Source organism: Schistocerca cancellata, chromosome 4 (assembly GCF_023864275.1).
Source record: "Schistocerca cancellata isolate TAMUIC-IGC-003103 chromosome 4, iqSchCanc2.1, whole genome shotgun sequence".
NCBI classification, from domain to species: domain Eukaryota; kingdom Metazoa; phylum Arthropoda; class Insecta; order Orthoptera; family Acrididae; genus Schistocerca; species Schistocerca cancellata.
Genome location: NC_064629.1, coordinates 685,428,298 through 685,452,626, shown reverse-complemented (window position 1 = coordinate 685,452,626; position 24,329 = coordinate 685,428,298). Strand labels below are relative to the sequence as shown.

At 38.0% G+C, this 24,329-nt stretch overlaps 1 protein-coding gene across 3 annotated transcripts in view; it reads right to left on the bottom strand.

Annotated features, from left to right (window-relative positions):
* LOC126184691 (endothelin-converting enzyme homolog) overlaps positions 1 to 24,329 on the bottom strand; it is a 416,586-nt gene that overhangs the window by 24,470 nt on the left and 367,787 nt on the right. For all 3 annotated transcript variants that reach the window (XM_049927185.1, XM_049927186.1, XM_049927188.1), the window contains exons 9-12: positions 21,730 to 21,952; positions 18,781 to 18,904; positions 12,210 to 12,366; positions 3,741 to 3,919 (exon numbers count right to left, since the gene is read on the bottom strand). In XM_049927185.1, the coding sequence (XP_049783142.1) occupies positions 3,741 to 3,919; positions 12,210 to 12,366; positions 18,781 to 18,904; positions 21,730 to 21,952 (683 nt within the window). The remainder of the gene's footprint in view (positions 1 to 3,740; positions 3,920 to 12,209; positions 12,367 to 18,780; positions 18,905 to 21,729; positions 21,953 to 24,329) is intronic.

Sequence of the window (24,329 nt, the reverse complement as noted above, 5' to 3'; positions counted from 1 at the left end):
ACTTTGTCTTGCATTGATGCATGCTTGTATTCATCATGGCATACTATCCACAACGTCATCAAGGCACTGTTGGTCTAAATTTTCCAACTCCTCCATGGCGATTCGGCATAGATCCTTCAGAGTGGTTGGTGGATCACATCGTCCATAAACAGCCCTTTTCAATCTATCCCTGGCATGTTCGATATGGTTCATGTCTGGAGAACATGCTGGCCACTCTAGTTGAGCAATGTCATTATCCTGAAGGAAGTCATTCATAAGATGTGCATGATGGGGGCAATAATTGTTATCCATGAAGACAAATGCATCGCCAATATCCTGCCGATATGGTTGCACTATTTGTCAGAAGATGACATTCACATATTGTACAGCCATTACGGTGCCTTCAGTGACCACCAGTGGCATATGTTGGCCCCATATAATGCTACCCCAAAACAGCAGGAAACTTCCACCTTCCTGTACTACCTGGACAGTGTGTCTAAGGCATTAATCCTGACCAGGTTGCCTCCAAACATGTCTCTGATGATTGTCTGGTTGAAGGCATAAGAGACACTCATGGGGGAAGAGAATGTGATGCCAATCCTGAGCAGTCCATTCGGCATGTTGTTGGGCCCATCTGTACCGCGCTGCATGGTGTCATGGTTGCAAAGATGGACCTTGCAATGGATGTCAGGAGTGAATTTGTGCATCATGCAGCCTGTGTGCACAGTTTGAGTCATAACACAACGTCCCGTGGCTGCACAAAAAGGTTCAACATGGTGGCATTGCTGTCAGGGTTCCTCCGGGCCATAATCCATAGGTAGCGGTGATCCACTGCAGTAGTAGCCCTTGGGTGGCCTGAGTGAGTCATGTCATCAACATTTCCTGTCTCTCTGTATCTCCTCCATATCTGAACAACATCGCTTTGGTTCACTCAGAGATGCCTGGACACTTCCCTTGTTGAGAGCCCTTCCTGGCACAAAGTAACAATGTGGACACAATCAAATTGCGGTATTTACTGTCTAGGCATGGTTGAACGACAGACAACACAAGCCATGTACCTCCTTCCTGGTGGAATGACTGGAACTGATCGGCTGTTGGACCCCCTCCATCTAATAGGCACTGCTCATGCATGGTTGTTTACTTCTTTGGGTGGGTTTAGTAATATCTCTGAACAGTCAAATGGACTGTGTCTGTGATACAATACCCACAGTCAATGTGATTCTTCAACTTCTCCCAGTGTATTTCTTGCTCGAACAGTCCATGGGTGTACTGCCAGTCCATAGTGTCCAATGGGCACAATATTTCGGCAATCAGACATGTCGCCATCATCAGGTGCGCTGACGAACTGATCTCCTGAGGGCGGGCAGCCGTCCTAAATCCCCTTCCCCTGCGAGGCGTTCTCTCTGCAGTCCACAACTGCTCCCGTGCATCGGCAGTTGCTGAGAGGCTGGCGTCAGCATCTGTGGTGTCATCGGTGTAACTGCCTCATCCGCCCTGGTCGCTCGTTTGTTTTTTTTTGCTGAGCCTCTTTTTAATTAGACTCATTGCTAGTTCCCATGCCTTGCTGAGGCTATAGCTGCAGTCTCTGTTGATGAGTCTGTCCCTGGTACGAATTTCGATAGCCTCTCTAACGACGCTGTCCCAGTATTTAGATGTCTGTGCCAAGACCCTGGTATGTTGGTAGTCCATTTCATGATTTTCAGACAAACAGTGCTCGGCAACTGCCAAATTGTTGGGGTACATAAGTCGAGTGTGCCTCTGATGTTCTCGGCAACGATCTTTGATGATGCACACTGTCTGTCCAATGTAAGTTTTCCCACACTCACAGGGAATCTGGTATATGCCGGCCTTCCACAAACCAAGATCATCTTTGACACTTCCCAATAATGCTCGTGTTTTATTGGGCAGGCAAAAGACAGTTCCTACTCAGTGTTTCCTCAATATTCGTCCTATTTTACCCAATTGTGCACCAGTATACGGTATATAGGCAGAGGCTATCTCTTCCTCCGTGACTTCGTCCATCTCCACACAGTGTACTGTAGAGGTGGGGCAGAGAGTGCTTCTGATCTGCCATTCCAAGTACCCGTTTTTCTGAAATACAGTTTTGAGGTGTTCCAACTCATGGGGCAAATGGCTCTGAGCACTATGGGACTCAACTGCTGAGGTCATTAGTCCCCTAGAACTTAGAACTAGTTAAACCTAACTAACCTAAGGACAACACAAACATCCATGCCCGAGGCAGGATTCGAACCTGCGACCGTAGTGGTCTTGGCGGTCTTGCGGTTCCAGACTGCAGCGCCTTTAACCGCACGGCCACTTCGGCCGGCACTCACACTCATGGGGCAGACTCTCTGCATCCGAGATGGTGCGCGCCCTGTGCACCAGTGTTTTTAGTACCCTATTCCTCTGTGAAGGGTGGTGGCAGCTATTTGTGTGCAAACACAGGTCAGTGTGTGTTTTCATCTGTATACCCCATGGCCCAGGGTGCCATCCATTCTTCTTTTGACCATGACGTCCAGAAATGGTAAAAATCCTTCTGCTTTGGTCTCCATAGTGAATTTGAGGTTCGGATGTATGGAGTTCAGGTGTGTAAGGAAGTCTAGGAGCTTGTCCCTTCCATGGGGCCGTATCACAAACGTGTCATCAACATATGTACCCCAACAAGTCAGCAGTCACAGAGCACTGTTTGTCTGAAAATCACGAAATGGGCTACCAACATACCAGGGTCTTGGCACAGACATCTAAATACTGGGACTGCGTCGTTAGAGAGGCTATCAAAATTCGTACCAGGGACTGACTCATCAACAGAGATTGCGGCTATAACCTCAGCAAGGCATAGGAACCAGCACTGAGTCTAATTAAAAAGAGGCTCAGCAAAGAAAACAAATGAGCGACCAGGGCGGACGAGGCAGTTACACCGACGCCACTACAGATGCCAACGCCAGCCTCTCAGCGACCACCGACGTACGGCCGCGGGTGCGGACCATGGAGAGAACGCCTCACAGGAGAAGGGGATTTAGGATGGCTGCCTGCCCTCAGGAGCTCAGTTCATCAGTGCATCTGACAATAGCGACATGTCTGATCGCTGAAATATTGTGCCTGTTGGACACTATGGACTGGCAGTACACTCGTGGACTGTTCAAACCCAGTCAATGTTTATCTTCAGGATATCTGGGAACCACGGTGATGCAAAACTATTTTTGATGCCTCTATATTGCCCTGGCCCCTTTGTCAGAAATTGGAGTCCTTGTTATCATACCAACATTTGACCTCTGATGTGTCAGCATTTAACTGACAGAATAAATAGAGCCTATTATCAAAGTATAAGAGTCAAAAGCACTATAAGAGAGGTGAGATGATGGTCATGGTTCAGCGCTTCATTAAAAAAAAAAATCTACACTGGAACTCTCTGGGGGCTACATATAATACATACATATATTTTTATGCATGGGGGGAGGGGATGGGAGCTGCACACACATGTGTGCCTTTGGGTGTCCTTATGTGTGCACAGTTACAGCTTAAGTTGTGACCAGGATGTAAAGCATATGCAAGATACAAAATAATAAACAAAGCATAAGAACATATGGAATTGGTATCAGCACACAGACATCACATAAATTGCTTAATCTCATATAAGTGACATGCATGTCTGTAGAACATTGTATGATACACAGTGAATGCACAGTATACACGTATATTTGCAATACTTTTGTGCAAACATGTAGCTATAAGTACAAGTAAAATTTTAATTGGCAACAAACCTTGATCATCAAATGCATGAGTAAGTTCATGTCCCATAACAACTCCCATTGCTCCATAATTCATAGATTTTGGGTGTCCAATGTCATAAAATGGAGCTTGCAAAATGCCAGCAGGAAAAACAATTTGATTCTTGGTTGGTGTATAGTAGGCATTTACAGTGGGAGGTGTCATACCCCACCTATAATCGCAAATATGAAAAATAACAACTATGTAACATGATCTAATTTCCAAATATGTTCTTAAGTATCCATTTCTGAAACAGAGTAGTATTTCTAATATATTCAATTTTCTTTGGACTGATTAAATTATTGATATTTAAGTTCCTGCCCTCACAGCCTACATGAAACTAACAAAAATGAAGACCACATAAAATGCAAGTAATGATGTTAACAGAATATATTAATTGAATCTGTCTTTATAAAACATACAGTCTAGGAAAATCACAGATAGTAATCATTTAATATTAGATGCAAAATGCTGATCAGAAACTAGAAACTAATGATAAATATCTTTAAATTCTGAAAAAGAAACTACTTTGTAAGACATCAGTTTTCCTGAATATCTTTCTAAGGAGTGATTTAAGGTTCAATTGAATCTTCAGTAATCTCCCCAAGGAATATGACAAATATCCAGTGCAGCCCACAGTTAAAATTCAAAACAATTAGAAGTAATGTGATTAGACCCAAATAAATCAAATACACTAGATGGAAACAAAATATGATGTACCAACCAACAAGGTAACGGTTTTTTTGGTATTTTCCCATGCCTCTTTAACTAAGTGTTGGGCTACTTCCTAATTATACCTCAAAATGTGTTTCAGACACATTATGACCTGCACTTCATAGTTACAGAATTAATAACTGCATTACAATATTATTTCCTTCACACTTACAATATGATCAACTCAAGTAAGCACACAAGAGATAGTAGTTCATTAGGTACAAGGTATACCTAAGAAAATGGGTGAATGGTATAAAAAAATTAAAAACAAAACAGAAAACTCTATTTGCTTTCAACCTAATCTCAGCTGCCTAAATGCCAACTCATGTATTTGTGAAATTTGGCATTAACATCGCCCTTGTTACTCTCTAATTTAGCTGATATGAATCTCAAAAACAGTAACCTGATCAGGGCTTGTAGACTATTGACTCTAGCATGGTGCATTACCAACAGCTACCTGTCATAGCTCTGAACCAGTCACATACAGTACACATTTTGTGTTAATAATTTCTGTTCTTTATTCTTGCAACAATGCTGTGTGTTTCTCTGACAACATTTTGCACAATTTGAATTAAAACTGGATGTTAATGCATTGCTAAATTGCACTATAACACAATCTTCACATTCAGCAATGTGGCTCATTGGTTGGCACACAGCTATATGTGGCAGGATGGAAGCTCAAATCCCAACCAGCCACCCAGATTTAGTTTTTCAATATTTTATAAAGGTATCCTGATTCTGACTTTTCACAAAGGGAGAAATTCTAATTATAATTTATTTGTAATTGAGACGTGTGTTACCTGTCAGAGACAGTCATATGCATCGTGCATCCCACTGCAAACTGTGGTGTTCTTTATACAGCTAATAATGACTTTATAAAATTACGTGACTTATACATGGTTCCCATTGTTCAATATGTCCTCCATAGATGAGGATGAAATATCTGAGAATTGTTTTATGCACTGAGCATAGCAATTCAGCCTGGAAGTTTCAACAAAAATAAAGAGCCTACAAAACCCTCTTTGTATAATTTTACATACTTCCTCTAAATCCTTTACAGAGAGTGTTAGGATGACTCATCTGAAATCGCATAGCTTATTTCCTTCCATATTCATTCCCTGATTTAAGTTTGTACTCCATCTCTTATGAGCTCCCTTTTAATAAAATGTTAAATTCCAATCTTTCTTTCCTTAGAGTTATCACACTCATACACAAAGAGAAAAACTGTAGTTGGAAAGAATGGCATTCTGTCTGTGGAGAAGAATGATTCACATATTATAAACTTTTTTTTATTTCAGACACAATCACATAATATAACAATTGTAGCCAGTTTGAGCTTTACGTTGGGCCTTTTCAGATCGTAAAATAGGAAAAAATAAATAAATAAATCCATTTTAAAAAGTTAAAACCTGTAAATTGTTTGGCCAGTTCTATTTATAATCTATGTAAATTAAAAATCAAAATACATTGAGTCATACCTACACATCATAGACGGTATTTGGTGAACAATGTGTTGTCACACTACATACATGCTGAAACCAGTTATGTTTGTCAACATATTATGTAATTGTGTTTAAAACAAAAAGAAGCGTAAAAATCTGGCTCAAGATTAATTTATTAAAGTGAGAAAATGGGTCACAGCTAGGGTAATTATGGGCAGAAGGAAAAAATTTTTGTACAAAATACAGAAAAACAAGAATGAACTTATACATATGTGTTTGAAAGTGAATGTGTTCATAAGATAATCCTTAAAACTATGACAAGATGAAAAAGTGAATAGGACTGAAAACAAGATTGAAGGAATTGATGTGACCTCATGGAAAATATAGCTTGTGCCGTACCATAAGTTGAAGGAAGTAATATGTATCTTGACTCATAATGGTCTCTGGGCTTTCTGAGTGTAAGAATCTTGATATTTCATAGTACCTCTCTTATAGTGTCTGCCATGGAAATGAGTTTAGCATTTACAGGTGTTCTCATGGTGATTAACAATATTTGAATTGGAAGATGGAGGTCTTCTTTGAATCTTCTCTGTCTTTTCCATTATTTCAATTTGACAGGGGTTCCATACCAACAAACAGAACTCAATAATCAGTGAAACAAGGGTTTTTGTAAGTAAGTTCCCTTGTGAGTTTATTAAAGCTCCTTGAAATTCTTCTGCTGAATCTCAATGTGGGATCTGCCTTCCCTTCAAGTAGATTGATGTGGTCATTACATCTTAAATCACTCTAGACAACCATTAGAGTTACAATAGCCCATAAGTTTCAGTACTTTGCCTGCTCCTGTTCTCAACCTACATAAATGATTTAGGAGAGATTTTGGAAAATTCTCAAAAAACTGTCATATTTTCAAATGATATAAATACATGGATAAAGGACCCAATCACATCAGAACCAGACACAGTCTGAAACAGTCTTACAGCTGGTTCACAGTAATCTGATTTATCCATAATTGTATAAAGACCCTTACTATGCAAAACCAAACAAATAAAAATGACTTACATGTAGCAGAAGCAGAAATCAGTGGCAATACTATATGAGGATCCATGTGTGAAGTTCCTAGGAACTATATGGGGCATAAGCTGAGCTGGCACCAAAACATGGTTGAGTTAAACAGAAGTTTCTGTTCTGCCTGCTTTGCTCTTCTAAATCTCTCCTGCTATGTTTACATACAGAAGGTATTGCTATCACACTTCACATACTTTTACTCAATACTGTCCTTATAGCAGATTGCAGATAAATGAAAAATATTTATTCCACAAAAATATGTGGTAAGAATATTATGTAACTTTGATAACTAAACATCTTTCAGAAATATTTTCAAGGCTCTTGGGATTCTTACACTTCTCTGCCAATACATTTACTCTCTGATGGTATTTGTGGTTGATAATAAGAATGAATTTTGGATGAGGAACCATCACTCTAAAAGTAAAAATAATTTCCATAATCTGGGTGGTCAGAAACAGTCTGAAAACCTCGTAAGGGAGTTTCAGGGTAGGTTGTACTGAGAGATGACAGTTAAGAAAAAAAAAACACAGTACATTGTACCATTTCTGAGTTAATTAGCATTGAAGTTTGCCAATTAGACCCTTGTGCACACATATTCAAGCAGCTTGCCTCATACAATTAGTGTCAGTTGATCATCAGGCCATTCTGCACACAAATTTAAGCAGTCTGCCAGGTAAAATTAGTGTCAGTTGTTCTCATAATGTAGATGATATTGTGCAAGACTGTTCAGCCTTTGGTTTAGGTTCAGTCCTTGTTAGCATCCCATGTTCAATTTTTTATCACTCACTTGTTTGGTTTTAGGAAATGAAATGAAGAACACATCTGGTGGGTCACTTGAATTTGCACACATAGCAGCCTGATTTGCTGACTTCAATGTTAGTTAACTCAGAAACACTGCAACATATTGAATTTTTTCCTGAACAACATAATCTATATTGCAACACCCTTACAAGCTTTTCAGACTGTCTCCGACCATCCTGTATAGGTGTATCCTTATCTAGGGTTCAGAATGTACTTTTATACACTGGTGTAAAAGGTTATAACATGTAGTTGATAAATAGGAAACAGGGAATTGAAGAAAATATTCTGAATAGTCCAGAACAAATTAAAAGATGCCTTATTAGCTGCCATACATACAATTTATCAGAATGTTTGAACTCATGGATGTAAATTTCACTTTGCTCTAATCGTTACATTAAACATGTAGACAGATTATGTTGTTCTGTATACAGTTACATAAATGCTTTGTTTTATGTATGAGATATAAACAGCAATTTTGTGATTTAAGAGGAGAGTCAGTGACTTTTCCAGAGTAACTGTTTATCTGGAAATATATATACATTCATATCATCTGGAAGTGAGTCCCGTAATTGTCAGTGTGAGTAGATTAGCACTAGCCATAATTTATTGTTAGTGTACTTTACGGAAGTAGCTTGCAGTGGTTGTTTCTGCATGTTAATCTATAACATCACTCATTCTATATTCTAGAAGACTCTTCTTTGTAAAAGTATTTACAAAACATGTATGAATGAAAGAATCAGTGAACAAATTAATCAGCCTATATTACAACTCATTCCAGTCTAGTGCCATGATCAACAAACACCAGAATGCACATTGATCCATTTCCTGGTATTCATAGAACCATTACTATTTTCTGCAATTGAATTATAAGATGCAGAAAGGACATATCCAACAAAAATGAAAGTTTACAGTAGACACAAAAATCTTCATAGATAGTTTGAAACACAAAGTTTGCACATGAAACTTTTCTGCAGCTTTGCAGTCATGTTTTGTCACAATACTGAAAGGAATGCTACTCCAACATGTGGCATATCAGGCAATTATTATGCATTTTACATGTTGTACATACGCCCTTTTTACAAAGTATGACTCTTGCAATCATATGAATTTTAAAAACTGTAATGAAATAAACAATAAACTGTCAGAAAAAATTTTATCAAGTTATTTCACATGTAGTTACAAGCAGTTTTTGTTCTCATTAATTTCTTCTTCTTCTGTGTATATTGTGGGCCATTTGAAAAGTGTCTCATAAAACTTACTGTTCCCTGCAGGAACATGTTGTCAAATTTGTGGAGATCTTCCACTTTCTTTATCATGATTGGAACACAATCAGTGATGCATGCTTTCTTCTGAGGTAGACTCAGAGCATCTGTGAGGAAATATGTGACTGACTAGTCCAGAAATATAGGTACTCAAAGGCAACAATCTTCTATTTCTTATCTGACTCAGAGCATCTGTGAGGAAATATGTGACTGACTAGTCCAGAAATATAGGTACTCAAAGGCAACAATCTTCTATTTCTTATCTGATTTATATTCAGTATTCTTCAACTTAGACAACTGAAAAGTACTTTTATTTTCATTAGAAATATCCCTTCCTGCTGGCTCATCTTTTTGTAGTGCCTGGGCCATCATTTCTTGAAAGCTAGAACATCATTTGAATTCAACACTTTGATGGAGAAACATCCAGTCACATTGCTCTTTCTCATAATCTCACAGTATTCTTCCATTATAAATATTCTGTCACTCCTCCTGATGAGCCATCAAATAGCCCAAAAGTCCCTGTCACAGGATGGAATGGAATGTGCTCATACAGAGTTATAGTCTTCAGTATATTGTTATTAACAACATTAAGCAGAAAACAAACCAGAGTATTATTTCTATTTTGCCCAGGACATGTGTCACTGAACAGTATTAGAAGCTGTACATGTTGTTCTTTATTATTTTGTTCAGATTAGTCCCACATAAAGCTAAAACTTCATGACGAGGTCTCTTTGCAATTACTTCTTGGCAAACATACAATACGAACAGTGCAAAAAATCAGAGGTGACATACATGCATTCAAGTCGACCATAATAAACACTCCCTACTTTGTAGAAAGGAAACAGCTGTGCTACATGTGTTCATTCTACATCTTTCAAGATAATCAACAGCCAGTGAAATCATATTCCAGTGGGTATACAGGGTGGTACATTGATAGTGACTGGGCTATATATCTCAAGAAATAAGCATCAAACGAAAAAACTATGAAGATCGAAACTTGTCTAGCTTGAAGGGGGAAACCAGATGGCGCTATGGTTGGCCTGCTAGTTGGCACTGCCATAGGGCAGATAGATATCAACTGCATTTTTTAAAATAGGAACCCCCATTTTTTATTACATATTCGTGTAGTACGTAAAGAAATATGAATGTTTTAGTTGGACCACTGTTTTTATTTTGTGGTAGATGGTGCTGTAATAGTCACAAACATATGGCTCACAATTTTAGATGAACAGTTGGTAACAGCTAGGTTTTTTAAATTAAAATGCAGAACATAGGTACGTTTGAACATTTTGTTTCCATTGTTCCAATGTGATACATGTACCTTTGTGAACTTATCATTTCTGAGAACACATGCTGTTACTGCATCATTATCTATAAACACCACATTAATGCAATAAATGCTCAAAATGATGTCCATCAACCTCAATGCATTTGGCAATACGTGTAACGACATTGCTCTCAACAGCAAGTAGTTTCGCCTTCCGTAATGTTCACACATGCATTGACAATCCACTGATGCATGTTGTCAGGCATTGTCTGTGGATCACGATAGCAAATATCCTTCAACTTTCCCCACAGAAAGAAATCTGGGGATGTCAGATCCGGAGAATGTGCGGGCCATGGTATGGTGGTTCGACGACCAATCCACCTGTATGAAATATGCTATTCAATACCTCTTCAACTGCATGCGAGCTATGTGCCAGACATCCATCATGTTGGAAGCACATCACGATTATATCATGCAGTGAAACATCTTGTAGTAACATCGGTAGAACATTATGTAGAAAATCAGCACACATTGCACCATTTAGATTGCCATAGATAAAATGGGGGTCAATTATCCTTCTTCCCATAATTCCGCATCATTAATTAACACACCAAGGTCACTTATGTTCCACTTGTCACAGCCATCATGGATTTTCCATTGCCCAATAGTGCATATTATGCCGGTTTACGTTACCGCTGTTGGTGAATGACGCTTCGTCGCTAAATAGAATGCATGCAAAAAATCTGTCATTGTCCCGTAATTTCTCTTGTGCCCTGTGGCAGAACTATACATGATGTTCAAAGTCATCACCATGCAATTCCTGATGCATAGAAATATGGTATGGGTGCAATCGATGTTGATGTAGCATTCTCAACACCAACGTTTTTGAGATTCCCAATTCTCGCACAATTTGTCTGCTACTCATGTGCCGATTAGCCGTGACAGCAGCTAAAACACCTACTTGGGCATCATCATTTGTTGCAGGTTGTGGTTGATGTTTAACATGTGGCTGATCACTTCCTGTTTCCTTAAATAATGTAACTATCCAGCAAATGGTCTGGACACTTGGATGATGTCATCCAGGATACCGAACAGTATACATAGCACACGCCCATTGGGCATTTTGATCACAATAGCCATACATCAACACAATATCTACCTTTTCCACAATTGGTAAACAGTCCATTTTAACATGGGTAATGTATCATGAAGCAAATACCGTCCGCACTGGCGGAATGTTACGTGATACCACGTACTTATACGTTTGTGACTATTACAGTGCCATCTATCACAAAGCGAAAAAAGTGGTCCAACTAAAACATTCATATTTCTTTACGTACTACATGAATATGCAATAAAAATGGGGGTTCCTATTTTAAAAAATGCAGTTGATATCAGTTTGACCTTTGGCAGCGCCATCTAGTGGGCAAACCATAGTGCCATCTGGTTTCCCCCTCCAAGATAGATGCGTTTAGTTCTTTGCAGTTTTTTCGTTTGATGCTTATTTCGTGAGATATTTGGCCCAGTCACTATCAATGGACCACCCTGTATATGTGACCGTTTGCACAGTGGATAGATTTATGCTCCAGCTATCAGACAATGCAGAGAAATGGAAATTAAAATTTTGTTAAATGTACCTTTCCACATCTTGCAGTTGAATTAGGGTTTCATGCAGTTTTGCTCTTCCAAAAGCAATATTTTTATGATGCTAGAATTTCACATTAGCAAACAACACTATATTAGCAATGCAAGAAAATAAAAGTAGCCTGCATATATCCCTGCAGACAACTAATATTTAATGAAGCACAAATCATACAGTTCTTGATGCATCCATAAATGCAGTTTTAGTATCTTATGTACTGATATAAACTATAAATGAACAAGTTAATATAATGCAAATAACATTGATACCTGGTTTTATTAACTGGTTGATCAAGTTTTTCTAAATTTGATTTCAGATTATATTTATTGACGCGAATATTATTTTCAAAATATTCATCTTCTTTTATTTCTAGGTCTTTGTACTTCTGATCCAGTTCTGCTGGATTTAGTATATAGTCTGGAAAACCTAGAACAACAAAGTATAATTAAACATGAAATAAATGTGTAACATATTTTACATGCTTAATTATGTTTAAGTGTATAATGCACCTTAAAATTGATAAAAAAGTGTTTTGTATCACAAACTTCCAAAGTTGATGCTTTGGTGTTATGTGTGACCTGAATTCATTAGGCTGCAGATTCCTTTTTTTTCAGATGTCAGCTATGTTTGAAGTTGCACTTTTACCACAGAAACAGGAGAAACAGAAATGACACTAATTATAAAATGTTGTACACATCTTGTATTTAATCTTAAATTTTTCACTTAGAAACAAAGATTTCATTTTTATTTCCCTTTGTGTACAAACAGTGTACATAGTCATGATGCAAATAAAAAGTGTTCTCTATTTTACTTCTTGTACAATTCTGAGAAATGAGTTACTTTTTGAACAAATAGATGTATTCAACTAACCAGGAATCTAATACTAACACTGTAGAGCAACAGGGAGAGCTTAAGGAATATAAGAAGACCTGCAATGATTAACTGAAAGAAACAAAATACTACATTATGAAGATTAAGGAAATACTTTTGTATGACTTTATAAAGGATGTAATGAAAATTGGAGTAGAGTAAGAGAAAGTTTGGGTTGTAACCTGAAGAGTGGGCGTTTTTGTTACTCCACATGAGCTTCTAGATCTTTTGTAATATAAAAGCCCAATAGTTGACATACAAGATGAACCCACTGAGATGTCTCATGACAAGAATTCCACTGTTGCACATGGCATTGTATTAATAAGGAAACTGTTTAAATGAAGATATGTTTCTGCTTAGACTAATTTCATGGAATACTTCTATTTGCATTACATAAAGTTTCATCCTGAAAGGTAAAAGTTTTCATTTAAGCAATATTTGATAGCTGTGGATCCAGTTATTCAGAAAACAATTGAAAAAATGAAATTATTTTCCAATGTTTAACTGTTGGCTAGGATCCTCTATTTTGTGATGGACATTTCTTTCTAACACATATTTAGGTTTTCCATATTTTTTCCCCCACAACAAGTAGCTTACTAGCCAAATTTCATAGATATTCTTCTGTATTGCTTGCTGTACTAGTACATCAGGAAGAAAGCATATCATTGAGAAAATGCTCAGTCATTGCCTTTGGGACTGACTGCAATACAAATTTTTACTCCATAATGGCATATGCTCTGTTTTGAAGCTACCTATTGGATTAAAACTGTGCTCTGAGCCAAAACATGAGCCTGTAATCTTCCCTTTGTGAGCAATGCCCTTAGTGGCTTAGCAATACAGTCATAACTCACCAATCATCATCAGAGTTCCACTTCTGCATTTCATCTTTCGTACTTTCCAAACTTCATAGAAGCCTGTGAGAGATTAGTTTCTGGGTTCAAGTCACAGTCTGCCAGGTAGTTCCAAAAAAATGCATACTCCACTTTAGTGTGAAAGAATCACTCTTGGAACAATCATCTAGACTGTTGGTAATCCATTTCTCATTTACATCGTTTTCTCCAAGAGTGTTAGGTCAACACATTATGGATGAGAGCATGTCTGAAGTTTCCAAAGTAGGAGAGAGGCACATGAAACTGAGAGAACAGGTTATGAAATGTGCATGGATATCTCAGTCAGTAAGAGTATTGCTTGCAAAGGCTAGGTTCTGAGCCCAAGTCTGGCATGTAGTTTTTAACTAGCAACCTGCCTCATCCTCACAAAATTAGCACTAAGCATCTACGGCTGGAGTGCTTGTTTTTAATATTTAGTGATATACATAAACCTTCCTTCATGAATCCATCTATTAGTGAAAACTATATCAAAATCCCTACAGTGGTTCCTGAGGCTGGCCTTCAAATACAAAAAGAAAAACACAGTGGATGACTTTAATTTATAATATGTATAGACTCAGGTCAAGCTCCACTGCTCCCTGGAGTTGCAGTGGCTGATACTTTATTACTTTCCTTGCCAGATATCATGTCCCCCTTAGCTAACTAGCTAATAGCTCCCATTATTGCCACAAGATGTCACTCCAAAAGCCAATTAAAGATGAAACAGATAACAGTACATGTATTACACACTCATCATTACTATAAACAATAAGTTCTATAAAAAACCTTCAACACAGATCAGTCTCTCTATTAGTGAAAACAGTATCAAAATCCTTATAGCAGTTCCTGAGATAAGCCATAACATACAGGCAAAAGAACATGGAGAGGACTTTCATTTAGAGTTATTATGTATAAAAGTACCAGGAAGTTTCACATCTTGGGCGAATGGCCATTAGACCTCTACTAGAAATAAATACCAGGCATGGATGCACCAGCCCATATTATTTTAGTGAAGCTATTGTTTCATAGATTGTCAGATACAGTTATTACCTCTCTTCTTTGGCTTTGATTTTGGAAATCTTCTGTGCATGTGTTGTTGTGTATATTTATTCCAACTTCATTCATTGCTACTGATTCAGGCTCACATTAATTGTAATCTTGGTGTTTCCCGTGTACTGCAGTTTTGGCTATAGGTTTTGGCTTTCACATGCTATGTGTTTCATCACAGTGATCTGTCTATTTTAGTGTCACACCACATGTTAAGTAATGTCAAAATGTTGTTCTCCAACTGTCAGGCATGGGTATATAAACATGAGGAATACATTACAATGGTACTTTTTGTCTGGTTTTGTGTTTGTTTGAGTACTCTGTGACTTTGACACCATTCATACTCACTTGAATTAGTGACTGAATTTATGCCTGTGTGCATATTTCCATTTGTTAACCCAAGCTTCTGGGAGGGGATTCTATCCTGTATGCCAATGATATTGCACTATTCATGCACTGCCAAAACCTAAATGTTATGGTTAGGCACCTCCAGAAGCATCTAGACAAAATTAATCAATGTTGTGCTGTATGGAAGGTGAAAATCAATTCTGACAAGAGCCAATCAATGCTATTCACAGCCAAGATCAAGCTCTCCACATACCAACCCACAGTTGATGTCTCAGACTTGACTTAGGATGACTGAGTCACATAGCTTGGATTTAGCTGTCACATGTAACCAGTGTGGTCAACAAGGTTTGTGGCCTGCTTCATGAATAGTGCATTTGGCTGTTGTGTGGAAATTGTCTTGAATGGCTAATTATGTCATTTTATGCTCATAGCATGCTTCTTTTCCTTCTTGAATTTCAGTATTCTTTTATAAAAATGGAAATGAAATTCAAATAATTTGAAAGCCCACTTATGTGCTCCATTCAAGTCATGTGATGCCTGTGATGTTGCTGGCTAGAACACTGCTCCTATTTTCATAAAGCTAATTCACAGTGATGTCTTGTGTTGGAATTTACATTTCAGAAAATGGATTACAAATGGTACATAGTATCACACTGTACAAATACATCTATAAAAACTCTTGAAAAATTGTTTCTGAGTGTTTCAGGGAATGAGGAGGTGTGTAAAAAGTGGTTGCATTGTAGCAGCAAAATTCCACGATGTCTGTGCCAAGTCCACTTACATAATTAAAAATATCTTGTAGTCTGAAGTTAACATTAATTTACCTCTGAGATATGCTTTTCTACTGTTACTCTTAGAAAAAATTGTCATTGTAACTGCCTTTCTTTTTCATAACATTGGTGGGCCAGTTGGTGAAGCTGTGGATTGCCGAACATGAAAAGATGAAATCTAGCCTACAACAATATTTACAATATTTTAACTTGTCCCTAAAAGAAATTGACAGTACTTTCATATGAAAATCAAATCACAATTATAAAACTTCACTGCATTGATTAGAAACAGAATATTATTATGTTTTCCTTGGCATTTACATGTGATTACTTTTGCAGTAGCTGTTCACATACATCATGTTCAAAAAGATATTTTCTAGTTAATGTGACCACACACTTTTTACTTTATTAGAAACTATGTTTTTCTTTTATCTTCACACTGTCCAGGTAGGATCCTTATTGTTTAAGCTTTTGAAGTTTCATCATGTTACGTAAGATGAAGTTAAGTCTGCTTCAGACACTGACGTTAGTTTACATTCACAAACAGCACAGCCATTACCTTTGTGTTACCTTCACCATCTTTCCCTAATCCGATGGGGCTGATGACCTCGCTGTTTGGTCCCTTCCCCCAAATCAACCAACCAACCAACATACGTTCCACAATTCTCTAGCTTTGAGCATGTTTAATGAGGCTGCAGGGAGTAGGGAAAAGAATATCCATCCTCAAAGTGAGGGAAGCATAAAAACATCACTTTTCATAAGGTTTACAGTATCATCGTTCACAAAATTCCTTTTTATTGCTACTTAAAATTGTAAATGCGTTTTCCAATACCTAAATAACTAGCAGAAAAAGTATGTAAAAACCTAGTGACTATGGCTAACACTCCTGTATAGTTTCATCTTACACCTAGTCTGTAACATCAACAGAGCATTAGCCAATAACAGAGCGTTTATGATCATGTGACCAAATCCTGATTATTTAATGATTTTTAAGCTCTAAGTACATAAAAATAAGAGATATTTTGTGAGAATGCTGACTGTAAATGTGATTTGAATCTTATAATCACTCCGAATAACAACAGTCCAAACCATATTTTTGACATAGGAAAATAGCTTATTGTACCCACTCTTTAAAAGTGACACACTATCAGACAAAGCAAAACTGACAATACTTCCAGCCATCTTGTATGGTTGAGAAATGTTGTCATTGGCCACCAAAAAACACTTGCAACAACTGCTAACCCTTCAAAACAAAGTGTTCTGGGTTATACTGTACACTGTTTTTATATGGAAGAGTGTTGTGCATGAACAACAGTGTAACTAGGAAGACATGGTGTTCTTTGTTCAGTACTTCAGCCTATTGCCTGCAGAATTGCATGAAGGAATGTGCACTGCAGACTGCCATAAGCAGTTTCTGACGTTTTGTGCCATTTTTATTGTTGATTGATATGAAGTTGTGTTTTGTGTAGCATTTGAAATATTTCATGTTCTTCACATGTAAGTGCTATATAATACATTAAATCCATTTGGAATGTATTGTTAATTCTCCAGGTACAGAACTTTATGATGAGTAAAATGCTATGTTACTTTTATAACAATTTATATTTATACTATACAATCACGTACAATCTTGTACCTTGAAACCAAAGGTCTATTACCATGAAACATGTGTACTTGCAAATGAGCTGAGCATCCTTAAGTTTTAATAATTTTACCTGCACTCAAAATGGAAATTTAGGTTAGTTTCCAATAGCTTATATTTCAAAATGTATTTAACTTGTAACTGGTATTTGATAATACTTACTGATTTCACTTACTGATTATTGGCATGTGGTAGTGTAATAATGTAATAGATTGACTATTAAATACAATATTGATAAAAATTTTTCAATTGAAACTCTTTGAAATTTCAGTCAAATATTTGTACCTACACGACCATGTTGTACCTTGGAACATGTTTTCACATTTGAAAAACCTTAATTTTCTGAAGTAATTTTTGCAATTTCAGCAAAAGACTACAGCACCAAAAACTGAATTTCATCACTGAAGAATGAAATAGGGAAATACAGTAAAATTCACTCACAGGGATGGCTAGAGGGAAAGTATTAAAAGTGTCTGAAGGTGCAACACTCTCCCTTGCTGTCAACACTCACATTAGGCTACATGTAGGTACCATCCCAACCAGAAGAAATTCATCTTATTTTACATGAAAACAACTTTTTTGCCTAATTGTCTCATAAATTCACTAAACAAATAACCTCCAAATTCACTTCATAATAGATAAACAATGACCCATACATGGACTAATGTACATTTATGGACATAACTCTATAGTCAGATCATATCACTTCATTTTATAATTACCTGTAGTACAGTCAGAAGTGAGCCAGGCACAATACCCTGCAAAGCTTGTGTTGTTTTATATGACAAATATGTTCAGGCATTTGAGACCACTGCCAGAAGATGAGTAACAGGACTATTCAAAATTGCAGTAGCAAAAAATAAAACTTGAAAGAATTTCTGACAGCCATATATGGAAACAACCATGTTTAACAGCCTCCTACCTTGACTGCAGTATCTCTCTAATTCCTCAAGTTAGAGAATCTGCTGAAGTATGAAACTGATTAATAGATCTTGTATTCAATCCTCACTTGTCGCTATGTTTTTTGTCCATGTATTTTTCCATCTCGTGTCAATACCATATGCTTGGGAATAATTCAGATTCCATTTTAAATTCTGTAGTTCTGATAACTCAATGGGTGAGGTTGGTTTGAGCTTAGGAGACAAAAGTGTTTTACATCCAATAAGATCATTATTAGTAAGACACAATAGTGGAAAACCAACCATCGAGTTGATGCATTCCTTTCAGTAGTTAGAGTTAATTTTTAAGAGCATTTCACTAATGGTGTATTGCATTAAATATATTCATGCCTTACCTATCATGTCAGTTATGGCATCAGCTTTCCTCTCTGCTGCCCTCCGTGTCTCAGCATCCATCCATTTCAGGTTTTTCAGGTTGTTCTTGAATGCAGTTCTTATCTGATTAATCATGTTTTCTGCCTGGAAACAGTCAACATTACAATTCACTAAAAATTAGCAGTTTTGAAATTATTTAGGTGGTGTGATGGCCTCTGTGCTATACATACTGCGAATGAGCAGATATTTTCACAAAGCGCAAATTAACATTATTATTAAAATATGATTAACTTGTGACAATGGTGATCTAAATTTATTGAGCCTCTTTGTGATCTTCTGGTGCCATTTAACCTACCTTTTTAAATAACTTTCTTCCTTGACAGGATAAGCAATAAACCTACCACCTATCTAACACATGATTTCCCAAGAGCCAAGGTGATATCAATGCCTTTCCCACAATATTTATTATTTGATAAAATACACCCTGTTTTTCCACCAGTTCCATGAAAGTATTTCACTATAATGTGAACAATTCTGAGAGAAACTGCCTTTACTTGTCAAGTGGCAATACGTCACTTTGGAAGTAATATCTCATTTCTGAGCTTTAACTTCATCTTAGAGAAATTGCCAAGACAGACAGACTAGCAGGAAATATTCTGCTGATTGAAGCAATTTAAAAAATACTACTTCAGAAATATAGTTGCAACAACTAATTTGAAAGAGAAATTGATTGTATGATGGTGATTACTGCTTAAAACAGTCTCCAAATATCCTGCATAGTTAAGTCAAGGTACCCTTGGGATGTCAGTGTGTTTCTGGCTGATAGCCATTAGATATTCTACAAATATCCTACATAGTCAAGGTACTCTTGGGATGTCAGCACATTTCTGGCTGATAGCCACTAGATATTCCAACAGCATCATGTTGCCAAGGTTCTTGCTTTTGGGTATGAAGTGAGATAAGCTTTTAGCAATGACTTAGTACTGGTTTGACTCATTTATGAAAAACCTTGTAAAATGTAACTGGAATCTTTCTACTACAGCATATTAGGTGAAACTCCATTTTACTATGTGATCTTGTAATGATAAGTGAGAACTGTGTCACATTCCAAGATAAGGCAATTTAAAAAAAAAAAAAGATTAGATAATGACTATGCTGCATTTAAGACTCATATCTCATATATATATATATTTTTTTAAAAATAGTCTGTTTTCAATTACTATAAAGTTGCATGACTGGCACAGACATACCAAGAGGTAGGCTCACAGTTAACTGTTTATGATCATGTGGGGCCTGTAGCACTGATAAATTGTGGGGATACAATTATTTATTTTTATGAATAAAATCTGCCTTCTGTTTTCTTAAGATATAACATGTCTAGTACTACAACATGAGCTTATCAGTAACCTACTGTCAAAAGAAGAAAGATTATGGTACAATGGCTATCAGTGATGAATCCAATACAGAACAAACAATACGCTCAAGCAGGAAAAGGATGGGGAAGGAAACAAGGCTCTGTCTTTTTGGAAGAAACGGTCTCCGTATTTACCTTAATCCACTTAGGGGAAACATGGTGTTCTGTTGGAGACCACTCTGCACATGTTTTGGGGCAGCCAGTCAGGCCAATGCACATGCAAATTCCAGCAGCCTGTCAGAGACCAGGTGATCAAATGTGTCCTTCATTTGGTTTCGTAAAGCCCAACAAAAGAGAGATACAAAATGAAATGACCTGTCGCCTGGTGTAAGTCTTTTGAGTAGATGCCACTTCGGCAACTTGCATGTTGATGGGGATGATATGATGATGGTGAAGACAATACAACACCCAGTCCTTGAGCGGAGAAAATCTCCAACCCAGCCAGGATTTGTGCATGAAGCAGCATGGTTGTCTAACTTCAACACTAATTAACTTGGACTCAGTGCAACATATTTAATTTTTCTCTTAACAATTATTTCTCAGCACAACCTACTCTGTAACATCCTACATGGTTTTCAAACTGTTTCTGACCATCCTGTACATAGAATGTGGATCATGTTACACCTGTCTGTTTTGTGTGGTTGCACTGAAATCCTTATCATTTGCATACACAAGCATGTAATACACTTCATGGCAATTTTGTCTGTTGCCTGCTGTCTTCATGGTGTTGCAGTGTTAAAAACAAGCAGTGTATATGGACCAAGTAACTTATTTACTGGATCCCAAGAAGAAGAAGGGGAAAAATTGAGATGATGCCATGTTGGAAAGGTAATAGATGGCTTTAGAAGAGAAGCATGAGTGACATGTACTTTTATAGCTGGAAACCTTGACATATGGAGAAATCTGAAGGAGGTGTTTATCCAACAGTGAATGTAAAATGGCCAGTGATGATGAATGGCAGTGTTAAACATGGTTAGAAGTGAATGTGCTATTTTAAAGAGATTATTTTACTTCTCACTATAATCTCTTTCATTTTTCTTCATCTTTAGTCTTTAACATAACATTGGCAATGTTTTTTAGTACCCATAGTCATCATATCTCTTGTTAGTTTCCGAAGCAGCATTTGTATTAATTGCTGTGCATGATCATTGTTAGATTTACCTTGCAAATCAAATGATACCACTGTATTTATACAAACCAGCACTAAAAGTGTTACAAAGAGAGAGTGAGATAATTGTAATGTGCCTCTGTCATTCATAATAATGATCATAGGCATGTTTCAGTGCTTTTGTGAATTATTGCTGACAGTTAAAGTCAGAGGTCATGTACTAAAAATTTGTTTAAAAAATAGTGTAATAATTTTGTTACAGTAGAATGCTTTGTGGTTAATGCACATAAACTAATATTAAACTACATTACAAACTGGACCATAGACTGGCTTCTTCATTATGAAAAACATTTGTACATAATAATTGTTATGAATTTAATTCATGTTGCCTGTAATCCAAAGTTAATTTATTTTACATTAATAAAATTTTATATTTGCACTACTTACTGCAGGTTTACTATTCCCATGGAAAGCCTCTCTGACAAACATAGCACCAATAGCAAAACCAATGACGTTGTTTGTGTCAGTAACACAGTATCTCCAAGGCTTTTCTCCTCCTTCAGAGCCTACGAGGGCCTTTCTTAATCCTTTGTAGGCATCACGAAAAGCTTTTGAGAGATAACTGGTCATACTCCTGACTGTCTGCCACACCAAATAGTTGTTAAGGATTCTGAAACATAAACAACATATTTTGGTAAGCATACTTCTATATAGAATTTGCATAATCTTTCAGATCATAGGTGACTCAGCAACAAAATTCATGCAGGCATCTAAACTAGTCTTTAATAAACTTATCCCTGAACCTAACAAATATATTCCTGTCAATTGGATTGCGGACTGAATTCCAAGTTCAATAAGTAGTGCCGTTCTGTCTAATTCACTAGAACAGCAATGCGTATGTTATATTTTATCACCTTCATTTTATTTCATCCCATGGCTCCACATGGATGAGAAGATGGACTACCAGCGGTAACAATTAACCCTGTTCTTCAAACCAAGAGATTTAGAATACACGTCTTGTACTGACAATGTGTGATACAAATGATACCACTAGCACCTGTGATCTACAGCAATCTAAGGTTGATGCTTGTACCACAAGGAGGTGCAGGAAGCTGCTGCATTAGCAATGCTCTCTGCCTGAGACTATGGTGTAAAGGTGGTTGCACAGTACACCAACAGTAACTGGAATGCCTCCTTTACATTCTCTATACAGCGAACATGATGCAATCACACTGTGTGCTGATAGTGCCATACGCTGCTGACACAGCACTACATAGGAAGAGCCAGAGTGCCATCCCGGTACTTATCTAGTTGTATATCAAGCAGCAGTCCATCTATCTGACTCGGCCACCACAGGAAGGCTTGCTTTTAGTCCAACCAAAACGCAAGATGTCATCATCAAAAAGAGCTAAATATCAAGTGCACTGTAGCAAGTCAACATTATGGTCACCTCAGTACCACGGACTAACAACACTCATTATGTAGGCGTCGCGATAGATTAGTGTTGATGTGGGGTTCTCATATCAGCGATGTCAGATGAAATGCACTGTGGGGAATGTGTGACCTACATGCAGTGCTTTGCTCATCATCAATCCTGCCTCTACACGCCAGGGAAATCTTGTACAAGTGCCTAGTACGATTGCTACTAGAATACACTGCAGTTGTGTGGGGCAATGATGCCAACAGCCACATCCACAGCCACATCTAAACTGGAACACTCAGGACACCCAGGGACACTCCATGCTAAATCGACTGGTGGGTATGCAGCCACTAAAAGATGGGGCAGAATTTCTACAAACAGTGTCTGCAGTCCACCAATGACAACATCCGCACCTTGGCCCGTAGACTACACCAATGCGCGGAATTCGATGGCCCAACCATTTGTGACAATAAGAAGATGTAGGTCTCGGCAACGTTCATTCCAAAAAATTATGCTGGCAGCACTCTGTTATTCGTCCGCACCAGAACAGTGCTGATGTTTCCAGTAATGTCTGCACCTGTAACAGTACGTTCTATGCCAGGATGGCGAAGTATGCAGATGAACGTGTTGCAGTGAAGGGTGTGGTGGATTGCAATCCAGCATAGCTCGTTTCGTCGGCGGCCCCATCTGGGCCCCCACGTACAATAATTTGATCTACATACGTGGACATCCACACAGAGTAAACAGATGCGATCGATGCAGTGGGATTTCCCGAAGACATCACAACTCTATTTGCAACTATCAGAGGAGGGGCAGAAGTATCGAGAGGTGGCAGGGGTGCTGCTCCATCTAGACATCAGACAACGAAACAGTTCACGGACGGTGATGTAGTCAGTTAGCACAAAACGTTCACCAAAGGAGAAGAGCAAAGAGGCATATCACTATTTCGACAATCGGTGGCAAGGAACGCACTGTCGCCGATTCCAGCGGTATGGGCCTTGCCTGGGCCACTAAGGCGTCTAAATGCGCGGTCCATCCAGCACAGATACCCAGGGCTCACCAGCAGCAACCAGCAACCACTTCGAGGCGTTGTCAATGCTGAGATTGACGAACAACCACAGACCGGAAAGGCGGACACCCACCCTCTGCCCAAGAAGACGGAAAGACCAGAGAGCCGCTCAGTGCTAAGTGGTCTGAGCCTAAGCTGCCGCCAGTCATCATTCAACTGAAAGACGACTGCAGTAGCAGAGGACGACCACAGCGTTCACTGTGAAGTCTGTTGGACTTGACCTGTATAGAGTGTCTTTTATCTATGGAAGATTTTCGAGTGTGACGAGTGAGGCTGCAGCGCGGCAATTGCCATTCTGCATCCATGCCACCACCTCAGACAGACACTTCAAAGTGGTCCTTCGGGGTTTCTCTCGTTGCACGAATCCATATCACCTTCGAGAAAAGCTGGAAGACATTGATTGGATGCGTGTCAAACCTCCTAGGACCTAGAAAGATTCGCCATCATTTCTGGTCGTCCTCACAGACAATATGGAAAACCGCAAAATCTTTCATGTGATGCGGGTAGCTGTTACCATTGTCACAGTGTAGACGCTGAAGTAGAAAAGAAGGCCTACCC